The sequence below is a fragment of the Sinohyriopsis cumingii genome, chromosome 17, assembly GCF_028554795.1.
Source record: "Sinohyriopsis cumingii isolate HCF-2022 chromosome 17, ASM2855479v2, whole genome shotgun sequence".
NCBI lineage: Eukaryota > Metazoa > Mollusca > Bivalvia > Unionida > Unionidae > Sinohyriopsis > Sinohyriopsis cumingii.
Window position 1 is genome coordinate 16997269 of NC_142977.1, and position 26950 is coordinate 17024218.

General features: G+C 36.8%; 1 protein-coding gene across 6 annotated transcripts in view; it reads left to right on the forward strand.

The window, feature by feature from the left end:
- Window positions 1-26585, forward strand: part of LOC149777825 (uncharacterized) — a 48793-nt gene extending 22208 nt beyond the window's left edge. For 5 of the 6 annotated variants that reach the window (XM_089938885.1, XM_089938891.1, XM_089938889.1 and 2 more), the window contains 5 exons: window positions 2748-2897; window positions 4646-4832; window positions 16007-16160; window positions 19409-19500; window positions 25341-26585. In XM_089938885.1, the coding sequence (XP_089795011.1) occupies window positions 2748-2897; window positions 4646-4832; window positions 16007-16160; window positions 19409-19500; window positions 25341-25442 (685 nt within the window). In that variant the 3' untranslated portion in view covers window positions 25443-26585. The remainder of the gene's footprint in view (window positions 1-2747; window positions 2898-4645; window positions 4833-16006; window positions 16161-19408; window positions 19501-25340) is intronic. The other variant, XM_089938886.1, reaches the window with a different exon arrangement.
- Window positions 26586-26950: the final 365 nt, after the last annotated feature.

A 26950-nucleotide genomic window follows, 5' to 3' on the forward strand; every position in this document is an offset into this window, starting at 1 on the left:
GGGGTTTCACCTAAAGACTTATAAAAATGTCTTTTTGTTAGTAAATTTAAATGGTGTTGATCTGAAATCCAATATGGTGACCTCAATGGCCATCTTGAAGAGCTTGCTACTTTTAAATGGAAAGCCATCAGTTCTAATCATATCTAGTTGGTACCGAATAAAAATGATGTAAGCTGACCTGCTAGTAACCATCTTGAAAATATTATCTGTATTATTAAATGGATGGCTATATCAAAAAGACTTCATATGATACATAATTGGTCCTAATTGAAAATGGTGCCAATCATGCATACATCATCATGAACATTGTGTAAATAAGTCTTTATGCTAATACATGATATATAATATAATTATCCTAGATTGATATAAATAGATACACAGCAGCATTAATCAAGGTAAAGTCAACTAGTCAAAACAAAAAACATTTTCAAGCATTGCTTCCAGTAGAAATAGTTGTGTAAACTTTGTAATTTCAGCTGTATTTTGTGTTTATTGTTTGTCTAGTCTCAATTTTGTGTTTGCCTTTGAGAAAGACTCGGTTAGAACCTAAATCACTCAGGCTAGTGAGAAACTAGTTTTGTACTGTTCGATAGTAAAATTTATTCAGCATGGACAATACTGCTATCTTCAGTTTGACAGCTACCTTTTTCTTCTGGTAATTTCAGTTTTGTTCTGGTAAATTGCCTTAGTTCCAGTAAATTAAGTGGCTGGACATTGACGGAAAACTAAAACAAGAAAGCTGACTGTGCTGTTGGGACTTTTTTTATCACTTAATTAAAAGCATAAAAGATAATTTATTCTTTCACAAATTGACATTCATACTCTAATTTGAACATGCATTTGATATTTAAAACAAGGACAACCCAACCTTTCTGGTGGTCTAGTGGTTAGAACATCTGCCTCTGATGCAGGAGGTCATGGGTTCCATCCCCGGCCGAGTCATACCAAAGATTTGTAAAAATGGTACTAACAGCTGCCTCGCTTGGCACTCAGCATTAAGAGGTTAGTGTTAGGACTGGTTGGCCTGGTGTCAGGATAATGTGACTGGGTGAGACATCATGTCTGCTGCATGATGCCCCAGTGCTAGACATCACTATAAACTGCCACACTGCAGACATTGTAGCGATATGACTGAAAATTGTTAAAGCTATGTTAAAAATCCAAATCACACACACACACACACAGGGATGACCTTATTACATCTTTGACAGAACTGATAATTTGCTTTTTCTTCTATTGTGTCGTTTCCAGATAAATCTAATTCAGACTCACTTTTTCTGAGCACAAGATATGCTCAAGTGATCTGAGTGGTTAGAGCATCCACCTTGGTTGCGTGAGGTTGTGGGTTTGAACCCTGGCCAAGTCATACCAGAGACTTATGAAAATGGTACTAACAGCTGCCTCACTTGGCACTCAGCATTAAGAGGCTAGTGTTTGGACTGGTTGACCTGGTGTCAAGATAATGTGACTGGGTGGGGTATGATGCCACATGTCTGGCATGATGCCACATATCACTATAAACTGACACACTGCAGACTTTATAATGATATGACTCAGACTGTAAAAAGTTAAGTTAAAAATTCCAAAACACACACTCAAGAGTTTTCACGATAACAAGGTTTACCTAGAAAAATTATATATATATTGTATGGAGGATACGCTCGCACACTTTTCTGTCAATTTAGACAATTTAGTTTATGCTTTCATAACGGGATATTGCTTGCTGGAAATAGGATCGTAAATTTGTGCACATGTTTTGTGATTTCAGTGCACCAAAGAGCTCTGCATGAGTGCCTATTTTCAAGAACAGTAACAACAGTTATTAAACAGGCCTATGGGGATTTGATCGGTCAAGCCCCAATAGGATTTGATCTGCCATGCCTATAGGGATTTGATCTGCCATGTCAATGGGGATTTGATCTGCCATGCCAATAGGGATTTGATCTGCCATGTCTATGGGGATTTGATCTGCCATGCCCCAATAGGATTTGATCTGCCATGCCTATAGGGATTTGATCTGCCAAGCCCCAATATGGATTTGATAAGCCAAGCCAATAGGGATTTGATCTGTGAAGCCAGTAGGGATTTGATCTGCAAAGCCAAAACATTTATGTCTTTTGATGAAAGTTTTTTTAAAAGATGTAATTTTATGAGTCAAAATACCCATTGAATTGTCTTGGGAAAAATTTCACCAAGTCTGCATGAACTCTGAATAATTACTTTGTCAAATTATTTTTTTAAACTTATTTTTAAAAATACATAAGACACTGGATTTTATTTTATTTCAAATTTTAATTTTTTGCTGGATTGACAAGGTTCAGACATTGACAACATTATCTTAAATTTTGATTTACTGAATAATGGTGGCTGAGTGGTTAGTATGCCTAACTCATGAATGAAAAGCTACAGGGTTAGATCCTACTTTTGAATCAATAATGGTTGCCTACTGGTTAGGATTCCTGACTCATGACTGAAAGGCTGCAGGTTTAGATCCCTTCATTGGATCAGCATAGGTTGCCTACTGGTTAATATGTCTGATTCATAACATAAAGGCTGCATGTTTAGATCCTACCATTGGATCAGCATGGGTTGCCTACTCTGGTGTGTATTTGAGCAAGACATTTTGCTTAAATTGACTAGTGCCTTGTATTCTACCCGTATCATTGTGCCATGAAACCTCGAACTGAAACATTGCTTTATACATTTTAAAATCCTTAATATCACATCCTGTCTCCCTTTCACTGCAGGATCGTGTCCATATCTGCCTGTGCATGGTCTCATCCATCGTCCATTGCCATGCGCTATCTTCAGCGGAAGTGTATCATGACAGATGCAAACTGGAACAAGGGACACTACTACGGTGGACCTTATCCTAAACTTGGGATGAAATTGGCCAGGTAATTGAATAGCTAAAGGGATCTGGTTCACTTAGTGATAAAGCCCTCACTTTGTACATCTTTGGTCTTCAGCTTGATCTCAAATTATTGCCCTTGTGATGGTTGTTCATTCTCTCTGAAGATTACATCGATCTGTGATCTAAAATTTTCTGAGATTCTGAGAAAACATTTTATTAATATAATAGTATAATAAATAAATTTAAATAAAAATGATTTAAAGTTGAACCAATGATCTATTATTGTTGAATTTCTGTAATGGGACTAAAAAGATTTTTTTAATGTTTTTGCCAAAAGACTTTTTTTTCCCTCTGAAAATATCTATAAGAAAAATTATAAATGTGGTTCAGCTTATTTTTTGTGCCATTGTAGTCTGGTTCCCACCAGAGCTCACTTGATCAATGTGTACATGTATTTTGTCCCAAATTTAATGTACATTTTTGACACTGACATAGTTTTAAAAGATATTGGTGTACATGTACTCAGTATGCTGTGTTTATGCAGTCAAAAGAGTGTAATAACAATTATTTATGCACTTTATGTTTTTGCTGTGTCAGAAGTTTCCATTGAAATTATTTGTGCACTTTATGTTTATGCTATGTCAGAAGTTTCCATTGATAATTATTTGTGCACTTTATATTTTTGCTGTGTTAGAAGTTTCCATTGACAAATATTTGTGCACTTTATGTTTTTGCTGTGTCCGAAGTTTCCATTGACAATTATTTGTGCACTTTATGTTTATGCTGTGTCAGAAGTTTCCATTGATAACTATTTGTGCACTTTATGTTTTTGCTGAGTAAGAAGTTTCCATTGACAATTATTTGTGCACTTTATGTTTTTGCTGTGTCAGAAGTTTCCATTGACAATTATTTGTGCACTTTATGTTTTTGCTGTGTCAGAAGTTTCCATTGACAATTATTTGTGCACTTTATGTTTATGCTGTGTCAGAAGTTTCCATTGACAATTATTTGTGCACTTTATGTTTTTGCTGTGTCAGAAGTTTCCATTGACAATTATTTGTGCACTTTATGTTTATGCTGTGTCAGAAGTTTCCATTGACAACTATTTGTGCACTTAGGTTTTTGAATGTGTGCATTATCTACCTGAGCAAGAAATGTACATTTTTACATTTTAGATCGTTTATGGTATGTAACATGGATGAAAGGGAATTTTTTTTATCATTTTCACCATGTAACTTGTAAGACATATTGTAATTTTCTTCCAAATGTGCAACTCTGTGTATATCAATTAAGAACCCAAATCCAACAAATCTTGCTCTTGTAACATCTGTTCCTTGTGGTCTTTGTTTTAAAAAACAACAACTAAGTTTCAGTTAAAATTAACTAATGATGTGTTTTAAGCAGATGTTCAGGGTCAGTTATGTTCCCCCACCATTGAAATTGAAAGGGGTGGGGGTGTCTGCATGTAGTAGGAATTTAATGAATGAAGGCAGGACATAATTTGGGGGGTGGGGGTGGCAGAAAGATTAGCATGAATCCTCAAAAAGACCTTGGAATTTTCTTTTTACACCAAATGATTATAGTGTAATTATGAAAAACCAAAAACCCAACAATTTGCAGAAGTGAAGAGCTAAAGTGCACTGGAATAGGACGAGAAATGTAAAAGGGCACATTTTCAGGATTAAAATGACTGTTATTTCATTATTGGAAACATTACTTTTAGAAATGCTTGTGTATGGTGAAAAGGACAAAGCAGCAATACTTGTTGTTAAAATTTTGATTTCTTTTCAGAGAAATAGGAACCATGACGTACAGAAGTGGGCCAGAATGGGACACTCGGTTTGGTCGCAAGAGAATTGACCCGAGCCAAAAAGAACAGAGCCTTTGTCCCACCTTCCTGATAGAGGGTTACCTAGAGCATCAAGGGGAAATATTCAGCACTAAGTTTGACCCCAACTCTCTCCTCTACATATCCAAGGTCATTATTACATTTCAGTCAAATTAGAACTTGCATTATAGAGCTCAGTATTCAACACTGTCCATACCTGTCTGACACTTTTAATTACACTTATGAAATGTTGAGTCTGGTTGTGGTGTATACCTTAGTTGATTTATTTTTTTATATGTTAAACACGTCAGATTGCTATTACAGTAATATGTTATTATGAGTTGCATAGCTGTACAGCATCGTGAAAATAATTTTCTTTTTTTTAGTACATTGCTTGCTAAGATTTTATTTAACTTTTTATTGCATGTATATTTTGTATAGAACTGTTTGAAGTTTGGCATAATAACCATACCTTTGTTTTGGTTGGAGAGATTTACACGAAACTTTTCCCAAGTATATGTCATGACTAGTTGGTTTGTTGCCTACCAGAGCCGTGCTCCCAACCTCAATGTCAAGGTCTTAGCAGGGGAAAATATAATTCTGTGACTCGTATTCTTGTCCAGAATAGAACTTTTGGACCACTTTAGATATTTTAAGAAAACAGTGCCGAAGTATATATCATGGCTAGATTGGGTGCCACATACTGTTTCCATGCGAAGTGTTTCAGTTTCAAGGTCATGGTAAGCTAAAATATAGTTCAGCAACCTTCATACTTAAAGGAGACCAGAAACCAATGGAAATATAGAATAATAATAAAAGTACTATAGCAAAAAACCTTATTCTAAAGTATCATCTGCGACCGTAATGCCAATATTTAAATATTGGCCTATCTTCTAGGAGCTGAATTTCCGTGACCTCGTATGCAAAATTTCCGCGCCTATTCGGTTACTTTCGGGATGTGACGTCATAGTAGCGACTCCAGCAGCCCAAGTGGAAGTTGCCAGAGTAAAAGACAATACCGTTTTGCGTTGCTTACGGGTGTAATAGAACATTAAGAAAAGCCTGTAGACATAAAAAAAAAACCTCTTTTCCGAAAGATAAAGGCATAATGAAAGAATGGGTACATTATTACAAACGAGTCGATTTCAAAGCAACACCATACAGCACTATGTGCTCGTTAAATTTCTCAAAGGAATGTTACGAGAGGGATCATGAAAAAGTGGCAGCTCAAAGATACGCAAATGCTAGGCCTAGACTAAAAGTTGGCGCTGTTCCAGACATACCTTTGGACATTTTAAATCCTGGGAAAAGTGTTAAACCTGTGAGTTATGAAAATAGGCAGAAGGACGAGTAAGTGACCACAAAATGCAACAATCAATCCACATATCTTTTATCTAAAACAGCAGTGATAAAAACAAATCTGATAGCCCAACACCCTGGGCCTCTTCTGATTTTAGTTCCGGCCCATCCTGTATTCAAAGTGAGATGCCCGTTAGGCTTGTCTAAACAAAAATTGTTTGCCTGAGGAAACTTTGATCGCACTGGTGAAATGAATAAATGTATTTTCAAGATGTTGACATACATGCCTTAACACGGCACAATCTAAATCAAATCACCACTGTCCTAGGTGAAATTTATATTTGATTTTAATCAAATGGAAGCTTTGCTAAAAATAAGATTCTAAACCTGTCGTGTTTCGAGAAAACACAATTTTCAGTAATCTTATAAAAATTAAAAATTAAAAAAAAATGCATTGTATACATGTAGTATGCATAAACGGTAATCTGTAATAATTGGAACTGATATAAAACTATTCCTTGGGCAGTTTAAAAAACAGTGATTAAAAGAAAAGAGGTCAAAGTTTCACATTAACTGACTGACAGTAGAACTTGGGTGGGGGGACTATTGACCCCCCCACCTTGCCCCAATGTGCGACTGCCCATTTGATGTGTCTTTTCTCCTTGTGATATGCCTTATTATTCCCCCATGACAAGCCCCTTTTGCATTTTCTGGTCAGTTCTGGCTAAATTGCAAAATAGCCAAAGTTTAGATTTAAGTATGCAAACAATAAAGCCGGTGTGACTAATGAACATAATCCTTATCCTTGCATTGATCTTGTGAAAAGGACTGCCCTTCGGACATACTTCAAAGAAACCATGTTCGACAGTGTGTGTATGTGTAAGCACCAGCAATTGATTACCAAATAAACGATGCCTATTTTGTTGTTACTTACGATGCCATGGACTTCATTTTAACAGTTCAAATCTGCAGTCACAAGTTACCGTTATGAACCACTGAAGATATATTAATGATGCTGTAACCTGTTATGTATTATGCCTTGGCAGTATGTTGTGTTTTCACAGTCCTATCTCCTGTCTTATGGTCAATATTAACAAGGGATAATGTAAGTCACTGGCTTGTTTCCTTACCTGGCCATCACATTTAATCACAGCAGATACTTTCATGGACCTGCCAACCTTTGACCTTAAGTCTTACTGCAATAACACCTAATTTACAGACTTGTGGAATAGTAGGAAATATTATGAATATTATGATCATTGCGATCAGGTCCAGACTGGCTTGTATGTTGTTAGTCTGGATCTAGATTTCATTAAAGATTTAGTGGCAGTTGTAAGGGAACCACTCTGACTTTACAGGAGTACCTCAGATGTTTTGAAATGCCCATATTTTTAATGCAGGATAACTGAATGACCATGCTGTTGCTTATATAGCTTTGTATAGAAATGGCATGCAGTGAAGATGAAACAGACAGTAAGCCATTTATAAAGTTTTATCAGTCTGGATGTAAAAAGAAAAATTTGAGCCCTGGAGATAAAAGTTGTTCTAGGGTATACCGCTATTTTTCAGCACAAGATAGGCTATACATGGCGGCCAGTATAAATGGTGGAGGAAGAACCCTGGAAAACCCAGGGAAGAACCACCGACCCATGAGAAGCTACTGGCAGGCTTTCCCACATACCCACAAAGTAGAAAAGCAAATTATGTTTATTGGATGTGTGTTGATTTAAGTATGTCTCATTGTGGTAGAGAGGACAGCTGTCACCATGTGAAATTCTGAATAAACCCAAAGACTATGTTTGGTTGGGAGGATAAGCAGCTGGAATGGACGTTATATAGGTATAAGAATATTGACAAACATGTTAATGGAACATAATCTTTGATGTTGCTGCATCAAATCTAAGGGTTAAATGATTCATCAGTATATCAATGTATCGATACTTTTGCTGTAACGATACACATATCGATATAAGAGATGAGGAAGCAATACTAAATGATACCTAACTTATGCAGTGTATTTTAGTCTTCAGCAGTCATGAATAACTATTATTAGTTCGCCTTGTTATTCTTTAAATTTGGAGATCATCCAAAACAGCATTTGCAGTGACAGGAACTCATTAGTAAAGATGAAAGAGACTATTGAGAATACTTGTTTGCTGTCTACAAATTAACACGGTGACATGGTTCTTAATCTACACTTCTAATCCATGTTAATTATCTTTACCCATCAGCATGTTAATTATCTTTACCCAGCAGCATGTTAATTATCTTTACTCATCAGCATGTTAATTATTTTTACCCAGCAGCATGTTAATTATCTTTACCCAGCAGCATGTTAATTATCTTTGCCCAGCAGCATGTTAATTATCTTTACCCAGCAGCATGTTAATTATCTTTACCCATCAGCATGCTAATTATCTTTACCCATCAGCATGTTAATTATCTTTACCCAGCAGCATGCTAATTATCTTTACCCATCAGCATGTTAATTATCTTTACCCATCAGCATGCTAATTATCTTTACCCATCAGCATGTTAATTATCTTTACCCATCAGCATGTTAATTATCTTTACCCATCAGCATGCTAATTATCTTTACCCATCAGCATGCTAATTATCTTTACCCATCAGCATGTTAATTATCTTTACCCATCAGCATGTTAATTATCTTTACCCATCAGCATGTTAATTATCTTTACCCAGCAGCATGTTAATTATCTTTACCCAGCAGCATGTTAATTATCTTTACCCAGCAGCATGCTAATTATCTTTACCCATCAGCATGTTAATTATCTTTACCCATCAGCATGCTAATTATCCTTACCCAGCAGCATGTTAATTATCTTTACCCAGCAGCATGTTCAGCATAAAGGATATGTTTCAGATGTGTTCCGTGTGTATAATGAAATATTTTACTCGTTGTTTACTAACCATGTTTACGTGAAGTTTCTACATTGAATTTTATCTTTTCTGCTTAACTTTGTCAATTTGAATGCTACATTACTGGTGGTGTGTTACATGGTGAAATGTTATTCCTTGTTATGGTCCAGGCTAAACAATCAGTAATTAATATAGCTTATTCCCTATGTGACAAATCGAAAGTACTGGCAAAGCAATGAAGAAAATTAACACAAAACTTATTAATTGATATGTAAAGTACTTCAACAGAAATGCTGCCTGGGTGCGCGATTGTGTTAGTCATACTAAAGTTGTAAAAATTCGCACATCTGGAGAACAGTGATGCATGAGAAAGTCTCACGTATGAACTAGGTGAATTATACAATTTTTATTTAACCATTCTTGTCACAACATCTTTTTTTCAAGTATTCAACTGTTTACACATTGGGGTTCTTCAAAAATTACAAGAATGGGTTTTTTAATTAAATTTTATTGGCATATTGTCCCATGGAATAAGCATTATGGCATAGTTTGAACCTGCTTTGTTTGGCAAATACTGTCTGACACTAGTGATGATGACAATAATTTTTAAAGTTATGAAGTGTATTAGATTATTGAAGCTGGGAAAGCGTTAATGGAAATACCAGCGAGTGATTTTGAGCTCAAAAATGATGTTAAATATAAGTCAGATGTACATGTTGGATTGACAAAAATGCCAGTCAATCTCCCCTTGAGCTGTATTTCAAAATTAAATGTAGAAAGGGCAGAGCACAGAGTCCAGTTGAGATACAATTTAAAAGTAGAGTGCAATTTTCATTTGTTTCAATCACTTTAGCCCTGTGAATCATGTGCTGCAAAACCACATATCCCTATCAAGGTTAAGATATAATGAATAAATAACAGTGAAAAAAAATGAAATTAAGAAGTAAAAGTATCTAATTGAATACCTCAGTCTGAACAAGCAGACTATGTCTTTGATGAAATAAAGAGCATAATAAAGCATTATGGAACATATAATAAATATGGCATAGTAGTCAGTAAATTATTGATTCAAGAAAGTGAAATTTTGGCTGAGTTTACATTGGTACATAACAATCATAAAGATCAATTTCCCAATCTATTCAAGCTTACAAACCTAGCCATGTGTATGCCCCTTCAGAAGGAAGCACAGAACAGTATTCATACACAGATAAGAATGGAGTACGCTTGGAAACAATTAACATATTAATGTTTATACAACATGATGTCAGTAGAGCTCGAACAATGTGGAGCAGAAAGAAAGAGTGACAGATATTGAAGTATTAAGTAAATATTGAACTTTGGCTGTTTCCTCCTCCACCCTCATTTTTTCTACTATCTCCTATTTTGGTGACAAAGGGGGCGGTCCCCCTTTTAGATAAAATCCTGGCAGCATCTATCCTTAAATTGTCTATATGAGAACAGATTTGGAATGTCTCTCTTTATGTTAAGATATTTAACCAGTGACTGAAGGTGCTGATGGAATAGATAGAATTAGTACAGAATCAGCAAGGGGATAAATTTCAAACTGCCCAAGTTTATCACCTTGTGTAAATTTTAAAACAACAGAGAATAGGATTGGTGTTATCAATAGGTTTCCTTCTTTGCTAAAACAAATACAAGTACCTGTGGCCACAGCAGTCTTTTGCATCTGCAGGAATTACATTGTGATAGATTTTTCTGGTAATCTTCCTCATTTCCATGCCCGGATTTGTTCGAGATGAGATTCCTTTGCATGAGGAAATTGCATTATTTCTTGTTTTGAAGATAACATCATAATGTCTTCCAAGTTTAACTGAGACATGAAATTGGTAATAAAATGTTTTTAAAACGTTCATGCAGTGCAGAACAAAGGGTCTGATGGCTAAAGTGAGTTAAATGGAGCCTGCCTTAAATGGCATAAAACGTTTGATAAAACTCACTGACAACTAACAGGTAGTCTGTTTGAAAAGTAATTTTGTTATCTTTTCATCAATGAGAACTGCATATAAATATATGATAAATATATGTCCATCTGTAATCTGCATACTAGAAGTACAAACAATATGTTAAAATACATAAAATGGCACCACTTACCTTCCAAAGATGGAAAGACCATCAAGTTCATATGTGTATTGATAAGTATCATATTGCAAGCTGCGTATCATGAATCATATCATTTGACCCCTACTCAGATCACATGATCTGTTATATGTTACCCAATCATAATACCTTAGAACTACTACCACCTCACAAATCCATCCCTCACAGTCTGAATGTTTTTGCTAAGAACACAGTCTAAATGTTTTAGCTAAGAACACAGTAAATGTTTTAGCTAAGAACACAGTCTAAATGTTTTTGCTAAGAAGCTTAAAGCTACCTGGCCACATAAATAGCAGTAGATAGTGATCTCCCCTTGGTAAAGGGATTGGCACTGAGTCCTGTGAGTAGTTCAGATACTACTTTCTACAGACAAACAGGCCTCGCAATCCACATACATTTATTCCAGACGTTTTCTACCTTACAGCAAGTTGAAAGAGTGTTTGCTTATAAGGGAAGTATAATCCATCTCAGTTTTCAAACTTTTCTTGTTTTTATTCTTTTGATAACAAAGATTTGTCTTTCTTTAGGTATAAACCCTTGGCAAGTGCCATCACAGGATGCTACTGTATCCCCTCACGTTGATGTAGCTTTATTTTGTATGCAGGTGTTGTGTGAGTTATACAGAACTCTTTATACAGAGTCCATAGGGGAACTTGAAAATCTTGAAAAGCCTTGAAAAATGAATTGTTCCTTCAAGGCCTTCAAAACACCTTGAAAATTCAAAATCTTTTCTGGGTACCTTGAAAAGCCTTGATTTTCTTGAAACCAAAAGGAATTAATAAATAGTTTTTGTTTTACAGAATTAAATAAAAAGAAAAGGGGGGAAAAAAAACAATCTCTCACTAAGTTTGTGCCGGAACGGAAATTTTTCCACATCTGGCCACTGCGCAGTTGTACATTTTGAACCTCTGATTGTATGAAGTCCAGATGTAGCAGTAGTTTAAATTTGAATCATTTGCTTCAACATGGCTGGCTGCTGATTCCAACTTTGGTGTCTAGATGAAGAAAAATATAAAGTTTGGATTTTGAGATCTATCTCTCAGAGCTTTGCAAAATGCAGATTATGTTAGAAGGATATTGATTTGTGTGCAATGGGAGAGAGTGCTCCACTTTCACATGCAGCTGAAGAAAAAAAAACAAGCTCTTGTAATGGCGCTTAATACAGGCAGAACGAGAAGCCTTCAGCTTGAAATCATTTTTGATGAAAGAGGTATGTCTGTGAACAATCAGATTCAAGTTTTAAAACAGAAACTGTATATAATCTTAATTATGAAATTAGTTCAATCTGCTTCTGTTTTGGTATTGAGTGGAAATAGGACAGTCGATAATTGCAATGAACACGATGGATCTAAAAATATAGAATACAGCTGAGCTGAGAGAAATATTAATATATCTGATATGAAATATTTTAAAATATCCATATGCTGCTTTTAATAAGAGATATTATAAAAAATACTGTTACTTTTTTCGTTTATGGGGATGAGTGGAGAAGAAAGGAAGGTACTGAAAAAGACATTGAGACAATGACAGCTGCTGCTGATGACTATGCATTGAAAGCAAAGATCCACAGGAAATTTCCTTTATCACAATATCAAGATAGATTGAGAAAAGTGAAAAGGACAAAATCGCTGAACTTGGACCTGAAACTTAGAGCTCTTGAAAAACAGCTTGATGACAAGCTACAAGAACTGAAAAATTCACTCTAAAATATTGTGGACTTTATAAATAGTGTAGTTTAGACGGAGTGAAATGAACTTTGCTCAGTGACTACATTATTCTAATGCCCAGATGTAGGATGTTTAATATTAATGGGAATATTATCATTTAAAAATAAAAAAATTTGCAAGAAATGTTCCTCACATGGAGTAATAGTAAGTATTAACTTGTGTTTACATACAGTTTCATTTATGTATCCTTTAAAATTAATGTAATAATGCACCTTGAAAAACATGATTTTGAACCTTGAAAACACCTTGACAATTTTGAAAGAAATATGCTACTAACTCTGTTTATATTGCTGTATAGTTTCCACCATGGTCAGATATGTATAGGTTAGTTTTTCTATACATAGTTTTGTCATAGCGTCTACTTCATAGTTACCACAAAAAACACTTAAGTGAGGCAGTCAGTGGGTCTTTTAAAGGAATTGATATTTTAGCATCCACTTCATAAGTATTAATTGTGATGCGCCAATACTCTACCTGTATTGGCTGCCATATGCACCCTTTTACAAGTAAATTGTCACAGTGTAGTTCATAAAGCAGGATGTGTGCCAGGCTACACCTGTATATATTGTCTGCTCTCCATTGTCTTACATATTTAGACCATGGGCAAGACCAAGTATGGGCCTTGTAAACACTGGAAACAAGAGACTGACATTAACAATTGCATGTCAGACTTGTACATTATGGACTTAAGTCATTGGGCTGCATTACTATGGGCACTAAGGCACTAAAAGGGAAGGCGCAGAAGTGCACCTTGAGGTGATGAAGATTTCATCACTATGGACACTTGTCATGGTGGTGAAGAAGCTGCTCTTTGATGGATATCACACTTCATGCAGTTCATCACCCACGATGTGAACCAGGCTGTGATGGTCAGCTCTAGCTCCTCCCTTGCCACCACGTTATGATTTACCTTTCTTGGCAGAACCAGTAGGCTATTTATCACATGGGCTCGACACCCAATTGCCTTTATCACTTGTCACTTAGTGAGATTGAGATCAACACAAACCACCTCAATTTCTGTCCCACACGTCAGATGTATGGACTGGCTATATGGATGAAATATGCCATACCTCATCCGGCTGGACAGGGACATACAACTGTGATGGTCGTGCTTTGTTATGACCAGACTCGGCCGTATAGCTCTTATTACAAAGGTTCACCACCACCACAATTTTATGTTGTAAGTCGGAAGATGGAAAAACTTGATTGACTACATCAGATTGATATCAAAGCAAGCCTACTAAATATTATCTCACAGATAGTGGTATGGACAGGTTTTGTGGATCATATGTCCCCTAACCCATTCCAGCACAGATATCTGGACAAAATCATGCAAAATAAAATAGCACTGTTCCGTCACAACGAGACCCTGCCATACACCTGAGGTCACAACAGGTCACCACTACAGTCAGTCTTACCATTAAGCCTAGAGATGATAAGTCTTTGTTCAGTCTGTGTACTCTAAATCACAAGGCACTCCTCTGGATGAGCCACAGGTCACTAAATGCACCTGGTGCCAAGTTTAGTGAACACATGTTGGGTCATTGTTAGTATAGGGCAACTGTAAGTACCAATCATTTCAAAGCTAGCTTTAGTTTTTGCAAGAATCATATTTCAGACCAACAATTCCTCCTGAACAGAGATGAAAGTCATGTAGAAAGCTAGCCATTGGTGGTAGGAGATTGTACATTAAATGGGAATTCTCACTCTGTCTGACAACTAAACTGGTGAAGTATCTCAGAATTAAAGGGGCAACGAAGTCCCCAGACTCTTGTGTTCTTCTTTGGGAATTTCTAAACTAGTGTTGTCACTTACAAATCCATGGACGAGTTCATCGTATTCCATGCAAACTACAGGTATTAGCAGACTCATTCTCCTGGAAGAAACAACACATACAAGCAGAAATGTCACTTCATCCATGGGTCACTTGCATATGTGCATGCCTGTTGGGATTGACCACTGGCAGATCCATTGGCAAGAAGTGGAATGCAAAACTCCCAATCTTTTTCTCATCAGATCTGACGGCCTGGGCAGTCTGCTTTCTCATAGATTGGAATGTTTTAAAGGCATATGCTTACCCTCCTACACCTCTGACTCCGAAGGTGATATGGAGGCAAGAGAATTTGAATGTTGCCTCATCCTGTTTGCTGCACTCGAGTGGAAAGTATCGTGAATCAGTGATCCCATCAATATAGCAATGGAAATCCCAGGAAACAGAGAGTTTGCTATGCAATGGAAATCCCAGGAAACAGATAGTTTGCTATGCAATGGAAATCCCAGGAAACAGAGAGTTTGCTATACATTTTAGCTCAAAAGTTAGCTCATTCTCAACAAGCTGATTATTCAAACAAAACTGTTCCGTTGCTGACAATATACAAGCAGTGGGATGGCAGTCAGAGTTGATGTTCACCACCTCTGAGATTTTTCATCCCAAAGGCTCAGCGTGACCTGGCAGGGCCTGTCACTGATGTGCAAAGGTTACCTTTCCTGATCATTTTGGCAGCTTCTTGAGGAGGTATCTTCCCAATTTCTGCTGGAGGGGAAATTTTTTCCCTTATAGAAGTCATGCCCCAGCAAATGGAGTCAGTCCTTCAGCAGGGTTATCTGTCTAGAAGCTGCCTTATATACATTAGGTGACCTGAAATGTTCACCCTTCATCTCTTACCTGTTCACCTATTGTATTATGATTGGGTAATAAATTTGAAAAAGAAACCTTTTTTCTAGTAAAATATGTTTTTTTCAGTATTACTTTACCAATCATTTACACACACATTCTCACAGTCTTCCCTCAGTTAGATCCATTTATACAGCATGCACTTCAAGTATTCATAGGATTTTGTGCTAATCCCTATATCAAGTGGAGATCACTCCAACTGCCAACTACAAGCCTTGGACAGGTAACTTTTATCTTCTTAGCAAAAAAGCTTAGCCTGGGAAGATTAGATTTGCAAGGTATTATGCTGGGTAAGTATTATTGAAGAAGCAAATTTTAGCAGAAAAAAATTTGTTTTCTAAATGGACAATAGCAGTAAATGATAATGTGATCTTACAGAAATTGGTCTGACCTGTGGAAAAATGTCTTGTGCCTTACTGAGAAAGTTGTATTAGGGTTGGCAGGTCTGTTTTCATGAAGCTTTATTCAGGTCAAGACCCTATCATACAGTAACCAAATCCCTAGTCATTGGGCAAGGTCATTAGTTATGAAAGTGTAATGGGTGTTGCTATTTGCATTACAGTGGTATGGAGTGCAATATGGAGACCAGACATAATATTGATAACCATTCTGTTATTGTATTACAGGCTATGGACCTATTTGATATATCTGAGGACTTTGGGTCTCTTCATGAAGGTCTGTCCCGTATCCAGTGTCCAGTTATGGTGATCGGTGTCCAGACAGATATCTTATTCCCAATCTGGCAACAGAGGGAACTTGCACAGGTCCTTCAGGAGGCTGGTGAGTCTTCAGTAGAAATGCCAGGTCCTTTGTTTCAGACATATAATAATCTTTTTCTGCAATATAGATAGGGGTTCAGACAAATAGTAGATTTCACTGTTTGCATTTGGCAGCTTAGGGAGTTTGCACAGGTCCTTCAGAAGGCTGATATACCCCAGACAGAAGAAACAGGCCCCCATTTTAAAAAATTTGATAATCTGGCTTTGTATCAGTTACAGTGTTTCGGACTGTAGAATCTGATTGCCTTATACGTAGTTGGTTTGAACACTCAGGATAGCTAAAACTGGACAAAGCAGATGGTTATATTTAGCTGGTATAAACAACCTAAGTGACTAGAACTGTTGATCTCTCAAACTGATTTATTTTTTCCCTGTGAGATTCAAGCTATCAGAATTCTGGCTACAGCTGAAACTGTCTCAGGTCCATCAGGAGATTGTTTAGTTCTCAGTAGAACAGGCACTTCCCTTATTTCATGACATTGGTAGTGGTTGATACAGATTTTTCATATCTTTGGGCAAAGTTACTTAACTGGCCTCTTTCAGATGGTTTGATAATTTCTCATTTTTTAACAGTGATTAGGGTTCACAGACATATTTTGTTTCTTTTGTAGCAACTGAGGTTGGAAATGTCCTTCAGTAGACTGGTCAAGTCCTCCACAGAAGAGGCAACTCCCTACTTCTATTTTTCTCTCTTTCCTCAAATATTTTAATTACTTGATATATAACATATGCCAATAAATAGAACTGGATCAAGTCACTGGAGCTGTTTGGTCCTCATTAGGTAAGGTATGTCAGCTGTTTGTACAGTGTAATAGCTTATTTGATGAAAAAATGACATGGAAGTTTCAGGTATCTGTTTCCATGTAGGGAAACTGGTTCAGGACTTCAGGAGGCTTTCAAGCTTTCAGTAGACTTGGAGCAAACATATCCAGACCTATTCTTTACATGTGGGTGATATGCTGGTGATAGGGGAATAGACATATAGATTGTTTCTAGTCTTGCAAGAGAGGAAACTTGCTAAGGTTGTCACCTATCTAAGCATGGGGGGGATATATTTATCACTTATTCAACAGCTTAAACAGTGGCACTCCACTCCACTCAGTCAGTCGAGATTGCCACCAAGCCGTCCATGTCCAGACAAACCCCTTCTTCAACCCTGGCTCCTTTCAGGGATATCCTCTGAGTGCTCATTCCACAACAGTGAACTTCTTTCTCTGAAGACAAGAAGTTAGCCCCTGTCACAGTCAAGGGATACTGTTGCTGGGTTTCAGACATGTTCAGACCTAATGGAAGAGATCATTTTGGCTATAACAAGGTAATCTCCACCTTGCAGTCCAGTTCTAACATAACACACACTGAAACAGCTCTCATACAGTTTATGATAACACTAACTTCAACATGCCGAGTGAGTGAGCTACATATGATATCCACAGATCTGAACTAGATGCCGTTCCATTCTGATGGTTTAGTCATTCTGATGACACAGCTTGTTGTCACCAGTCAACCAAGAATAATTATTCATTACTTCTGCTTGATCAGTCTATGAAGAAAAGCAAAGATGCAGACACTGTATGTTCCCTCATATGTTACCTGATATGCATGGACAGCTGCATCATCTGTGAAAGACTTTTTAAACCATTAAAGGTAGGAACGCAAGACATAACCCCACAAGTGCTGGCCAGTTAGCTAATGGGAGTTATTAAATCAGTGTTCTGTGAACTCTCACATGATTAGGCACACAATGAAAAAAATGCAAGCAGTGTCCATGACCCTAGCCTTGAACGTAATATCTCAATTTGGGACATAGCGGTGTCAACTGGCACTCCAAGTCTGCCATTTCAAGTTTCTGTTTGCATGACATGGCCTTGCCAAGGGGAAAACTAAATCTTGTTGGGTTGATAGTAGCTGCACAGATGGACAACTACACATTCATGAAAGCACAACCTTTAAGCCAGACATGAATATGCCACTTTCGCTAGATTTGCATGGGAAGCTTTTGATGGTGAAACAAACATCAAGTGTGGAATCCCACATGGATCTCCTGCATGTGTGTGTAAACAAATTGTCTCTTGTGCTAAACCAACATTAGGAGTTCATTCTTTTAGCAGAGCAATCATCAAAGGCAGAGGTAGGATGCTCAACATTTCCTCATTCTTTTACCTATTCTCTTATTACAGGGTGGTTAGGTAATGTATTTTTTAACGAGAGCAAACTTTTTAGTAAAATATGTTTCTCTAATAATACTTACCTGAACCCTTCCCCAGAATGTGAGCATATTTTAAGGTGTCCATAAGATAGAAAGCTGGTTTAAGCCAGGTATAATGGTAGCCACCTTGTGGGTAGAAATGTGATTTACCTGTAAGAACTGCTGTCGTTTTTCTGTATAATATATAGACAGCAAGATGTTTTCTGTCTTTCTGGGAGGGCTGGATTTGTTTGGAGGGAGCAAAGAAAGTTATTCTAATATGATTCGGTACTTATTATTGGAGAATCATAATTTACTAAAAATTAATCTGTTTTCTTGCATGACATTAAGCTAGGTGAAGAGGAATCTAGGTGAAGGTGATCTTTTTTTCTATAAAGAGTTTAAGCTAGATGAGGAGTAATTCAGCTTGTTTCCTGGAGCAAAATTAAGCTAAGTGAAGAGTAATTCATCTCTCGTTTTCTTGGAAGTCCATACTAGTGTAGCTTGGTTCAAACTGTTTCCATGTTTGGTAAGTATGATAGAGGTAGAGTAAGAAATGTTACATTCTTAGACTGGTAAAGAAACACTCTAGCGGTATTTTACTTGTAGTTCTTTATGTTTTCCAACAAAAATTAAAGAATAATAATCTGGAATAAATTTTTCTATTTCCTGTCTGGTTAGTTTGAATTTAGTCCTGCATCATGAAGGATATTTTAACTGATTTGACGCATGTATACTCTACCACTGGAATCACACATGCTTCTTGTGTTCACAATATTTATGTGCAAAAGAAAACTAGATGTATGTAGGCATAATGATGATGATAAACATATTCCTGTGTGCAAACATTTGCTGGAGAACTCTGTGATAATCTTTGAACTCTCAAGAACAACCATGTTCCTCATGCCTTGGTAAATATTTGCTCACATCACATCATGTACAGCTACTATAATATATAATAATCATAATCACATTATTTACTTTCAGTGTCTAAATTTAATCGTTATCATTATTGACCTGAAAAGATCTGAATCCTTGTTTAATTTGTGGTCTTGAATTTTCAGGAAATAATGCTGTGACATTCTATGAGTTGAACTCGCTCTATGGCCATGATACATTTCTGTTAGATCTAAATGGAGTCGGAGCTGGTGTCAAGGTGAGTTTAAAATAATAGCAAACAACAGATACTATGCACTTTTGTATAAACAGTAATGAATAATTGTGAATTAAGGGTAACAGTGACCTGTCTTTCATACTTAAGTGGCTGTGGGAATATTTGGATTTTCTCAGTTTCTCTGTTGTATGTACAGTCATGATACTTGATATGGGCATTCCTTTTTGAGAACTAATAGTCACAGTCATGAAAAGTTGGTCACTGTGAAATACTTTTCTTGCTCATATGACCCTGAGGTATTTGAAATGGCTTGGTGTATCTGTGTAATGAAAATTATCAGCCCGTAATGTATCTGGACATTACCATTTTGCATTATGCAGAAGGATGGGTTCTTGGGTCTGCATTTTTCAATTGTGCAGATAAAAATAAGCTGCATGTTTAAAGCAATGCATGCTTCTTGCATGTCTTTTCAGTTTTCCATTTTTTTGTGTGCATTGTCATAATTATACTTTTTGCAGAGAGTGAGATTTTATGTATGTATCATGAAACTGCTGTCAGGGTTGGTGATGTCGACAGTCTTATGAGTTTGTATTGACATCTTTGAAAATCAATAGATGCAGTTCACAGTTACCAGTCAAGGAGAGACTGATTATTGAGCAGATGTGAAATGAGGATATTTGCCCACTGGCCCTGATAATGAAATTTTTAAGCAGATATTATATGATTTTTTAAAACATTTTTAAGTTGGCCACATTTTTCTAAAACTAAAAGAGACACCTGTAGGTACACTAGGCCTGATAGATTTAAACAGGTTTTACCCCCGCCCCCCAACTTGTCCAGAAACTCCGTAAGCCATTATAATGTTGACTAGCACCAGCTATTCCCTCATAGGTCAATCAACTTGCTATTTGCTTAGCCGTTCCTTTATAGATTGATCAACATGCTATTTTCCTAGCTGACCATTGCTTAAACAAGGTCTGCTAAAACTAGAGTTTTACATTGCAGTCTTTTTGAGACAATAGATAATTAATTGGTTTGCAAAAACAATTTAGACTTGTTCTTGTAGGCCCATTATCTGAAATGTGTACTGGCTGCTTTCTTATTGATGCTTTAGTACCTTTATCAACTTTATTTGTAACTGCCTTGGTTGTGGTGGGCTTCTCATATGCAGCTCTACAAAAGGAAAATGTTAACAGCAATATTGATAGTTCAAGACCTCCTGCTTCGGATGTCCAGACCATATTAAATAAAGGCAATACGTGATGAGGCAGCTTTGGTTCTATCAAAGGTGCTTAAAAACTGCACAAGAATAAACTGCTTTAGAGTTCCATTTTTTCTCTTAACAAAAGACGGCATTGTATGGGGGATATGCACTGTCGGGGGCCGAAAGCTGCTGTACCATGGTTTTGTTACTGCAGCTATCATTTGTACTGTTTTGGCAGACATCTTATCAGGCATCCTCAGCCATAGCTAGTTGTTTCAAGAGCTTTGAGTGTCTTGGCCCTTCTGCAGGCATTCTGTTTGTTTCATTGCCACATTCATGCTGTGACAGAGGTTTGTGCCTTGCAAAACATATTTCATATTTAATTTTATAAAGTTGTATTCTTTACTCATCAAGGATGAGTTTAAGCTCACTCTCTGGGACTACATTGTCTTGCAGGACCTTATAAATATGATCTGTGATAATATTCAGTTTGTTTGCCTTCAGGGAGGCTTGCCCACAAGGTAGAGTGACATTAAAGGCATCCACAACTGAGGCATTATTTATAATTGACAGAATCTTGGTACCCAGAGACATAGCTGTCGGTATGGTGTTAACACCATCCTCCATGTTTACTGTGCATTGGTACTTTTGAAAAGTCTGGGACACTGGATGGCCTCTGTTGGAAGGGCTTACCTCTGACAATTTTTTTTCTGGCAAAATTTAGGTGGGTATTGGAGTTTGGGTACAGCAGCATTATAATTTCTCAGAGAGCGTGATGTTTAACTCTTACTGTGGTGAAGTTGGGTAATGGGGGTTAACTTCAAGCTGGTCATTTTAGCTCACAAAAAGATGTCAGTGCAGTTGAAAGGTGCGAGTTCCTTAACATATTTAGATTTGAAAATGTTACTGTCTGTAAAATCTAAACTTCCTTTTTAATGCTATGCAACTTACCATTAATTCCACATTATTGGCAAAGCCCTGTTTCTGACTGTGACACAATCCTACAGCCATGGCATTGCACATGTGACATTCTTTTCCATGTCATCATATATCTGAAATTTGCAGTACCCATTAATATATGATGCCCCACATTCATGATACTCACAACGAAGAAGTCACCAGCAGTCATACAAGCCATACATTTTTGTGTCAGACACAACACACTGGTATATTGTCCATCACATTTTCTTTTTTTGATGAAAGTAATTTACCTTCCTGAGCATACCAACAAATTATCTAGTGTTTCCACAGGACTGCATTGTATAACCTCCAGTTTGTACCAGTGTCATGGAGGCACTAGTAAATAGCACTATGAGCAACCTTATAGAGGCAATAGTCTGCTAGGCAGATATCACTTTGAACAACATCATAGAGGCAAGAGTCTGCTAGGCAGATAGCACTATGAACAACCTCATAGAGGCAAGAGTCTGCTAGGCAGATATCACTATGATCAACCTCATAGAGGCAACAGTCTCCTAGGCAGATAGCACAATGGATCAACCTTGTAGAGGCAACAGTCTGCTGGGCAGATAGCACTATGAACAACCTCATAGAGGCAAGAGTCTGCTAGGCAGATATCAATATGATCAACCTCATAGAGGCAAGAGTCTGCTAGGCAGAGAGGCAACAGTCTGCTAGGCAGATAGCACTTTGATCAACCTCATAGAGGCAACAGTCTGCTAGGCAGATATCACTATGAACAACCTCATAGAGATAAGTCTGCCAGACTGATAGCACCATGGATCAGTGTTGTAGAGGCAACAGTCTGCTAGGCAGATATCAGTATGAACAACCTCATAGAGGCAACAGTCTGCCAGACAGATAGCACCATGGATCAGTGTTGTAGAGGTGACAGTCTGCTAGGCAGATAGCATCATGGATCAACCTTGTAGAGGCAACAGTCTGCTAGGCAGATAGCTCTATGAACAACCTCATAGAGGCAACAGTCTGCCAGACAGATATCACCATGGATCAATGTTGTAGAGGCAACAGTCTGCTAGGCAGATAGCACTGATCAGCCTTGTAGAGGCAAGACAGATAGCACCATGGATTGATGTTGTAGAGGCAACAGTCTGCTAGACAGATATCAACATGGATCGATGTTGTGGAGGCAACAGTCTGCTAGGCAGATATCACCATGGATTGATGTTGTAGAGGCAACAGTCTGTAAGACTGATAGCACCATGGATTGATGTTGTAGAGGCAACAGTCTGCTAGGCAGATAGCACCATGGATCGATGTTGTAGAGGCATCAGTCTGCTAGGCAGATATCACCATGTATCAGTGTTGTAGAGGCAACAGTCGGCAAGACAGATAGCACCATGGATTGATGTTGTAGAGGCAACAGTCTGCTAGGCAGATAGCACCAGGGAGCGATGTTGTAGAGGCAACAGTCTGCTATGCAGATATCACCATGTATCAATGTTGTAGAGGCAACAGTCTGCAAGACAGATATCACCATGGATCGATGTTGTAGAGGCAACAGTCTGCAAGGCAGATATCACCATGTATCAATGTTGTAGAGGCAACAGTCTGCAAGGCAGATATCACCATGTATCAATGTTGTAGAGGCAACAGTCTGCAAGACAGATATCACCATGGATCGATGTTGTAGAGGCAACAGTCTGCTAGACAGATATCACCATGGATTGATGTTGTAGAGGCAACATTCTGTTAGATAGCACCATGGATCAGACTTTAGGGGTCTAGCTGGTGCAAGTCAACACTTGAAAGTCTCCATGAGAGTTTAGACAAATAATACATTTCTGTTGATGCGGGGGGGGTTGTGTAACATTATCCTTTCACATCTACTCAATGCATTATCTTATCAATTAAAATAAATGAGAGTTGGGGTGTATGCTGCATGTCTGTGTACCAAAGTCAGTGGTAGACTATTATGGCTAAACAGCATGTTAAGATGTATTATGAACATAAACTGTTCTAAATTAAGATATAAAATGAATAAATACAATTAATCACAGACCTCCACTTATCCCAATTTACTTGGGATCATCCTCAGTTTTTGTTCAGAAATCAGACAAGTATGATTTTTTGATTTCCCCCTCCAGATTTTTAAAAATGCCTTCAGAATATTTTACAAAGTTGCAGCTAAATTGTGACGTCTAAATTTCTAGCATGAGATGTTTGCTAGTTCCTGATTCAGAGTTTGGGGCTAGATTTTAGATTTCCTTTTGTCATATCTACGGTAAATGGATGTCTGTCCGGTCTAGATATCCAATGGACAGATAGAACTTTGCAGAAAGAAGAATAGGTTTGCTATTTCTCCCATGCTGCTTTTAGCTGAAATCTTGGTCTTGAATGAATTAAAAGTAGCACTTCAGTTGTCACTCTGGCCATGTGGAACAGCATATTAGAACAACTTTCTCAAGAAATATAGTTAATTAGTATCAACAACAATCAATCAAGAATCAAACTTGCTTGCTTAGAAGTAATCAAGAAACTTTATTCCATTGAAACCAATGAAATAACTCTGATTTACTAACTGCCCCTTAATTATTTATGGGATTGAATCTAGTTTTTCTCTGCTCCATTCTCAGGTGAGACCACTGAAACAATTTTGTGATTAACTGACTGCCCAATATTATTTATGGGATCAACCAGGTTTACATTATATACAATATATCTAGATTTCCTCAGCGCCAATATCAGGTGAGACCACTGCAGACCTGCCAACTCTTATGATTTTGCCATGTCTTACGATAATTACCCTTAAAATGTGGATTTATGGCATACTAGCAAAAACTATGGACAAATGAACGTTGCCGAAAAATTCAGGTTTTGTCTTAGAATTAGTAAAATCATTCAGGGAACTAGACTAACTTTACAGCAGCACTCCAGATGCTTTAAACTGCACTTATTTATTCATACGAAGCATCTGCATGATCAAAACTGTTGATTATAGAATTTTTTAAAATGGTGTCCAGAAAGCGATGCATGTTTAAGACGAAAGGGAAAATAGCCTTCTAGAAAAATGTTATTAATCAACACAGAAGAATAAAAAAAGAGTATTCAGATTCTTGTGAATAAAAGCTGGAAAGGACACAGATACGTTTATTGGACATCATGTGCCAGTTTGAGGATGTCACGTGGTGGGAGATATGATTGCCATCGTCATGTGAAATGGAAAAGAATTTCCATGAATTATGTAAAGTTGAGAGATAGCAACAAGCAATTGAGCTGCATAGGGTTTGGAACTAGAGTTTGTGCAACTGTACTAGTGGTAAATAAAGTCTATGTGTACTTTACAAACTTCTCAGTTGAACATAATAGCAGTTATTAATATTTTATTACACCATACTGAAAACTGGTCAATCTTATGGAAACAAATCAACTGCCTTACTGAGATGGACTCATCAGGGTTGGCAGGTCTGCCACTGAAACAACTCTGCAAATAAACAACTGCCTTCTAATTATTTACGGGATCAACCAGGTTTACATTATATACAGTGTATCTAGTAGCAGGTTTCTCATATCTACAATTATAAAAAGTTAGTTTGTCTCGTATATTACAATCTCTTTGTGTGTGTGTGTATGTGTGTGTGTATTACAATGTGTGTATGTGTGTGTGTGTATTACAATCTGTGTGTAGGTGTGTGTGTGTGTATTACAATCTGTAGAACATTTATTGCATCTTAAGCAAATATTCAATGTTTTTCAGGGTTTTCTGGAAACACATTTGAAGGAGACTGGCTGGTTGACAAAAAGCTCCCAAGATATGAAGGCCAATGTCAGTCATAATAAAAACCGTGTTTACTACTGAGTGGCACTTGAAAGAATTTTAAATTCTCATGATTAACTGCCATTTGATGTGTGCAGCACTGGGTGGCATAGCTTTATTCATTTATTAGAGTTTCTTGTGTTATTTGACAAACTATTTACATAAGGAAACTCTTTTGTGATAGTGGTATAGTTTTTTGTATTTTGTGTTGTCTCAATAAACAAAATAATAACAGGATAATAACAGGAATTCATGAAATTATTACTTTGAGTAGCATGAGTAACTGTCAAATATTGAATTTTCATTTTCTTTTGGACAAAATTTCATTATCACTTGCTAAGGGAATTGAAACTTCCGAGTGTTCTTGAATTTCTGCATGTGTTGTTTTTATTTAGTAGAGTATACTATACATGGTGAATTATGACATGGGATTTTTTATGGTTGTGGCTTCATCCAGTACCACATCTGGTTGTTTGCTTCTTTACTCTCAGTTCGTTAATATTGAGCATGATGAGCTTTACAGTATGCACCCTATCCAATTTAATAGAGTTATATCCCTTATAATTAAATGTAAACTGAAATTTTGCAATACTATATGATTAAAGCTGCTATTCTTTGTTACATGACTATTAATCCTTGGCCGCAATGAATAAACAAAGAATCAACATTTAAACCTCTTTAAAGCTAAATTTGGATTTTATGCTTTGAATAACTCCAATGGTCAGAGGTCATCTGTTTAAAAAATAAGGTGTATGGATCTATTTGACAATAAAAGTGAATGTTTTATTATTGATATATAAGCTACAGAAGTATGTATTTAAAGAAAATGATCAGAATGTTGAGCTTTTCAGTTCTGTTATTAATACTTATAAAGAGTTTTCCATTTTGCTAAAGCAATTTTTGTATTAGACTCTGTATCTGTGAGATAATAGCTTTGAGATTGCTGATCCCTTTTTGAATACCCTTCTAGTATCTGAGATAATATGTTTGAGAATTTACATTTCATTTTGAATAAAACTTTATATCTGAGATCATACAAGTTTTGAGAATGTACATCCCTTTTTGAATATCCTTTTTGTATCTGATATAATATTTTTGAGAGTGTAATAAAGTTTTTGAATATCTTTTTTGTATCTGAGATAATATGTTTGAGATTTTGAATAAAATTTGTAATAATTTTGATAATGGCTTTGAGAATTTACATTTCTTTTTAAATGTCCTTTGTATCTGAGATAATGACTTGAGAATTTACATTTCTTTTATGTTTTTTTGTTTTCTTTATGTTTCTCAGCATTAAGAAGTTAGTGCTAGGACTGGTTGATCTAGTGTCAGGATAATGTGACTGGGTGGGAAATGATGCTACATGTCTGCGGCATGATGTCTTAATGCTAGGCATCACTATAAACTGTCACACTACAGACATTGTAGCGATATGATTGAAAATTGTTAAAGCTATGTTAACAATCCAAATCACACACACATTTTTTTTTTAAAGTCCTTGGTATCTGAGATAATTGCTTTGAGAATTTACATTTCATTTTGAATGGCCT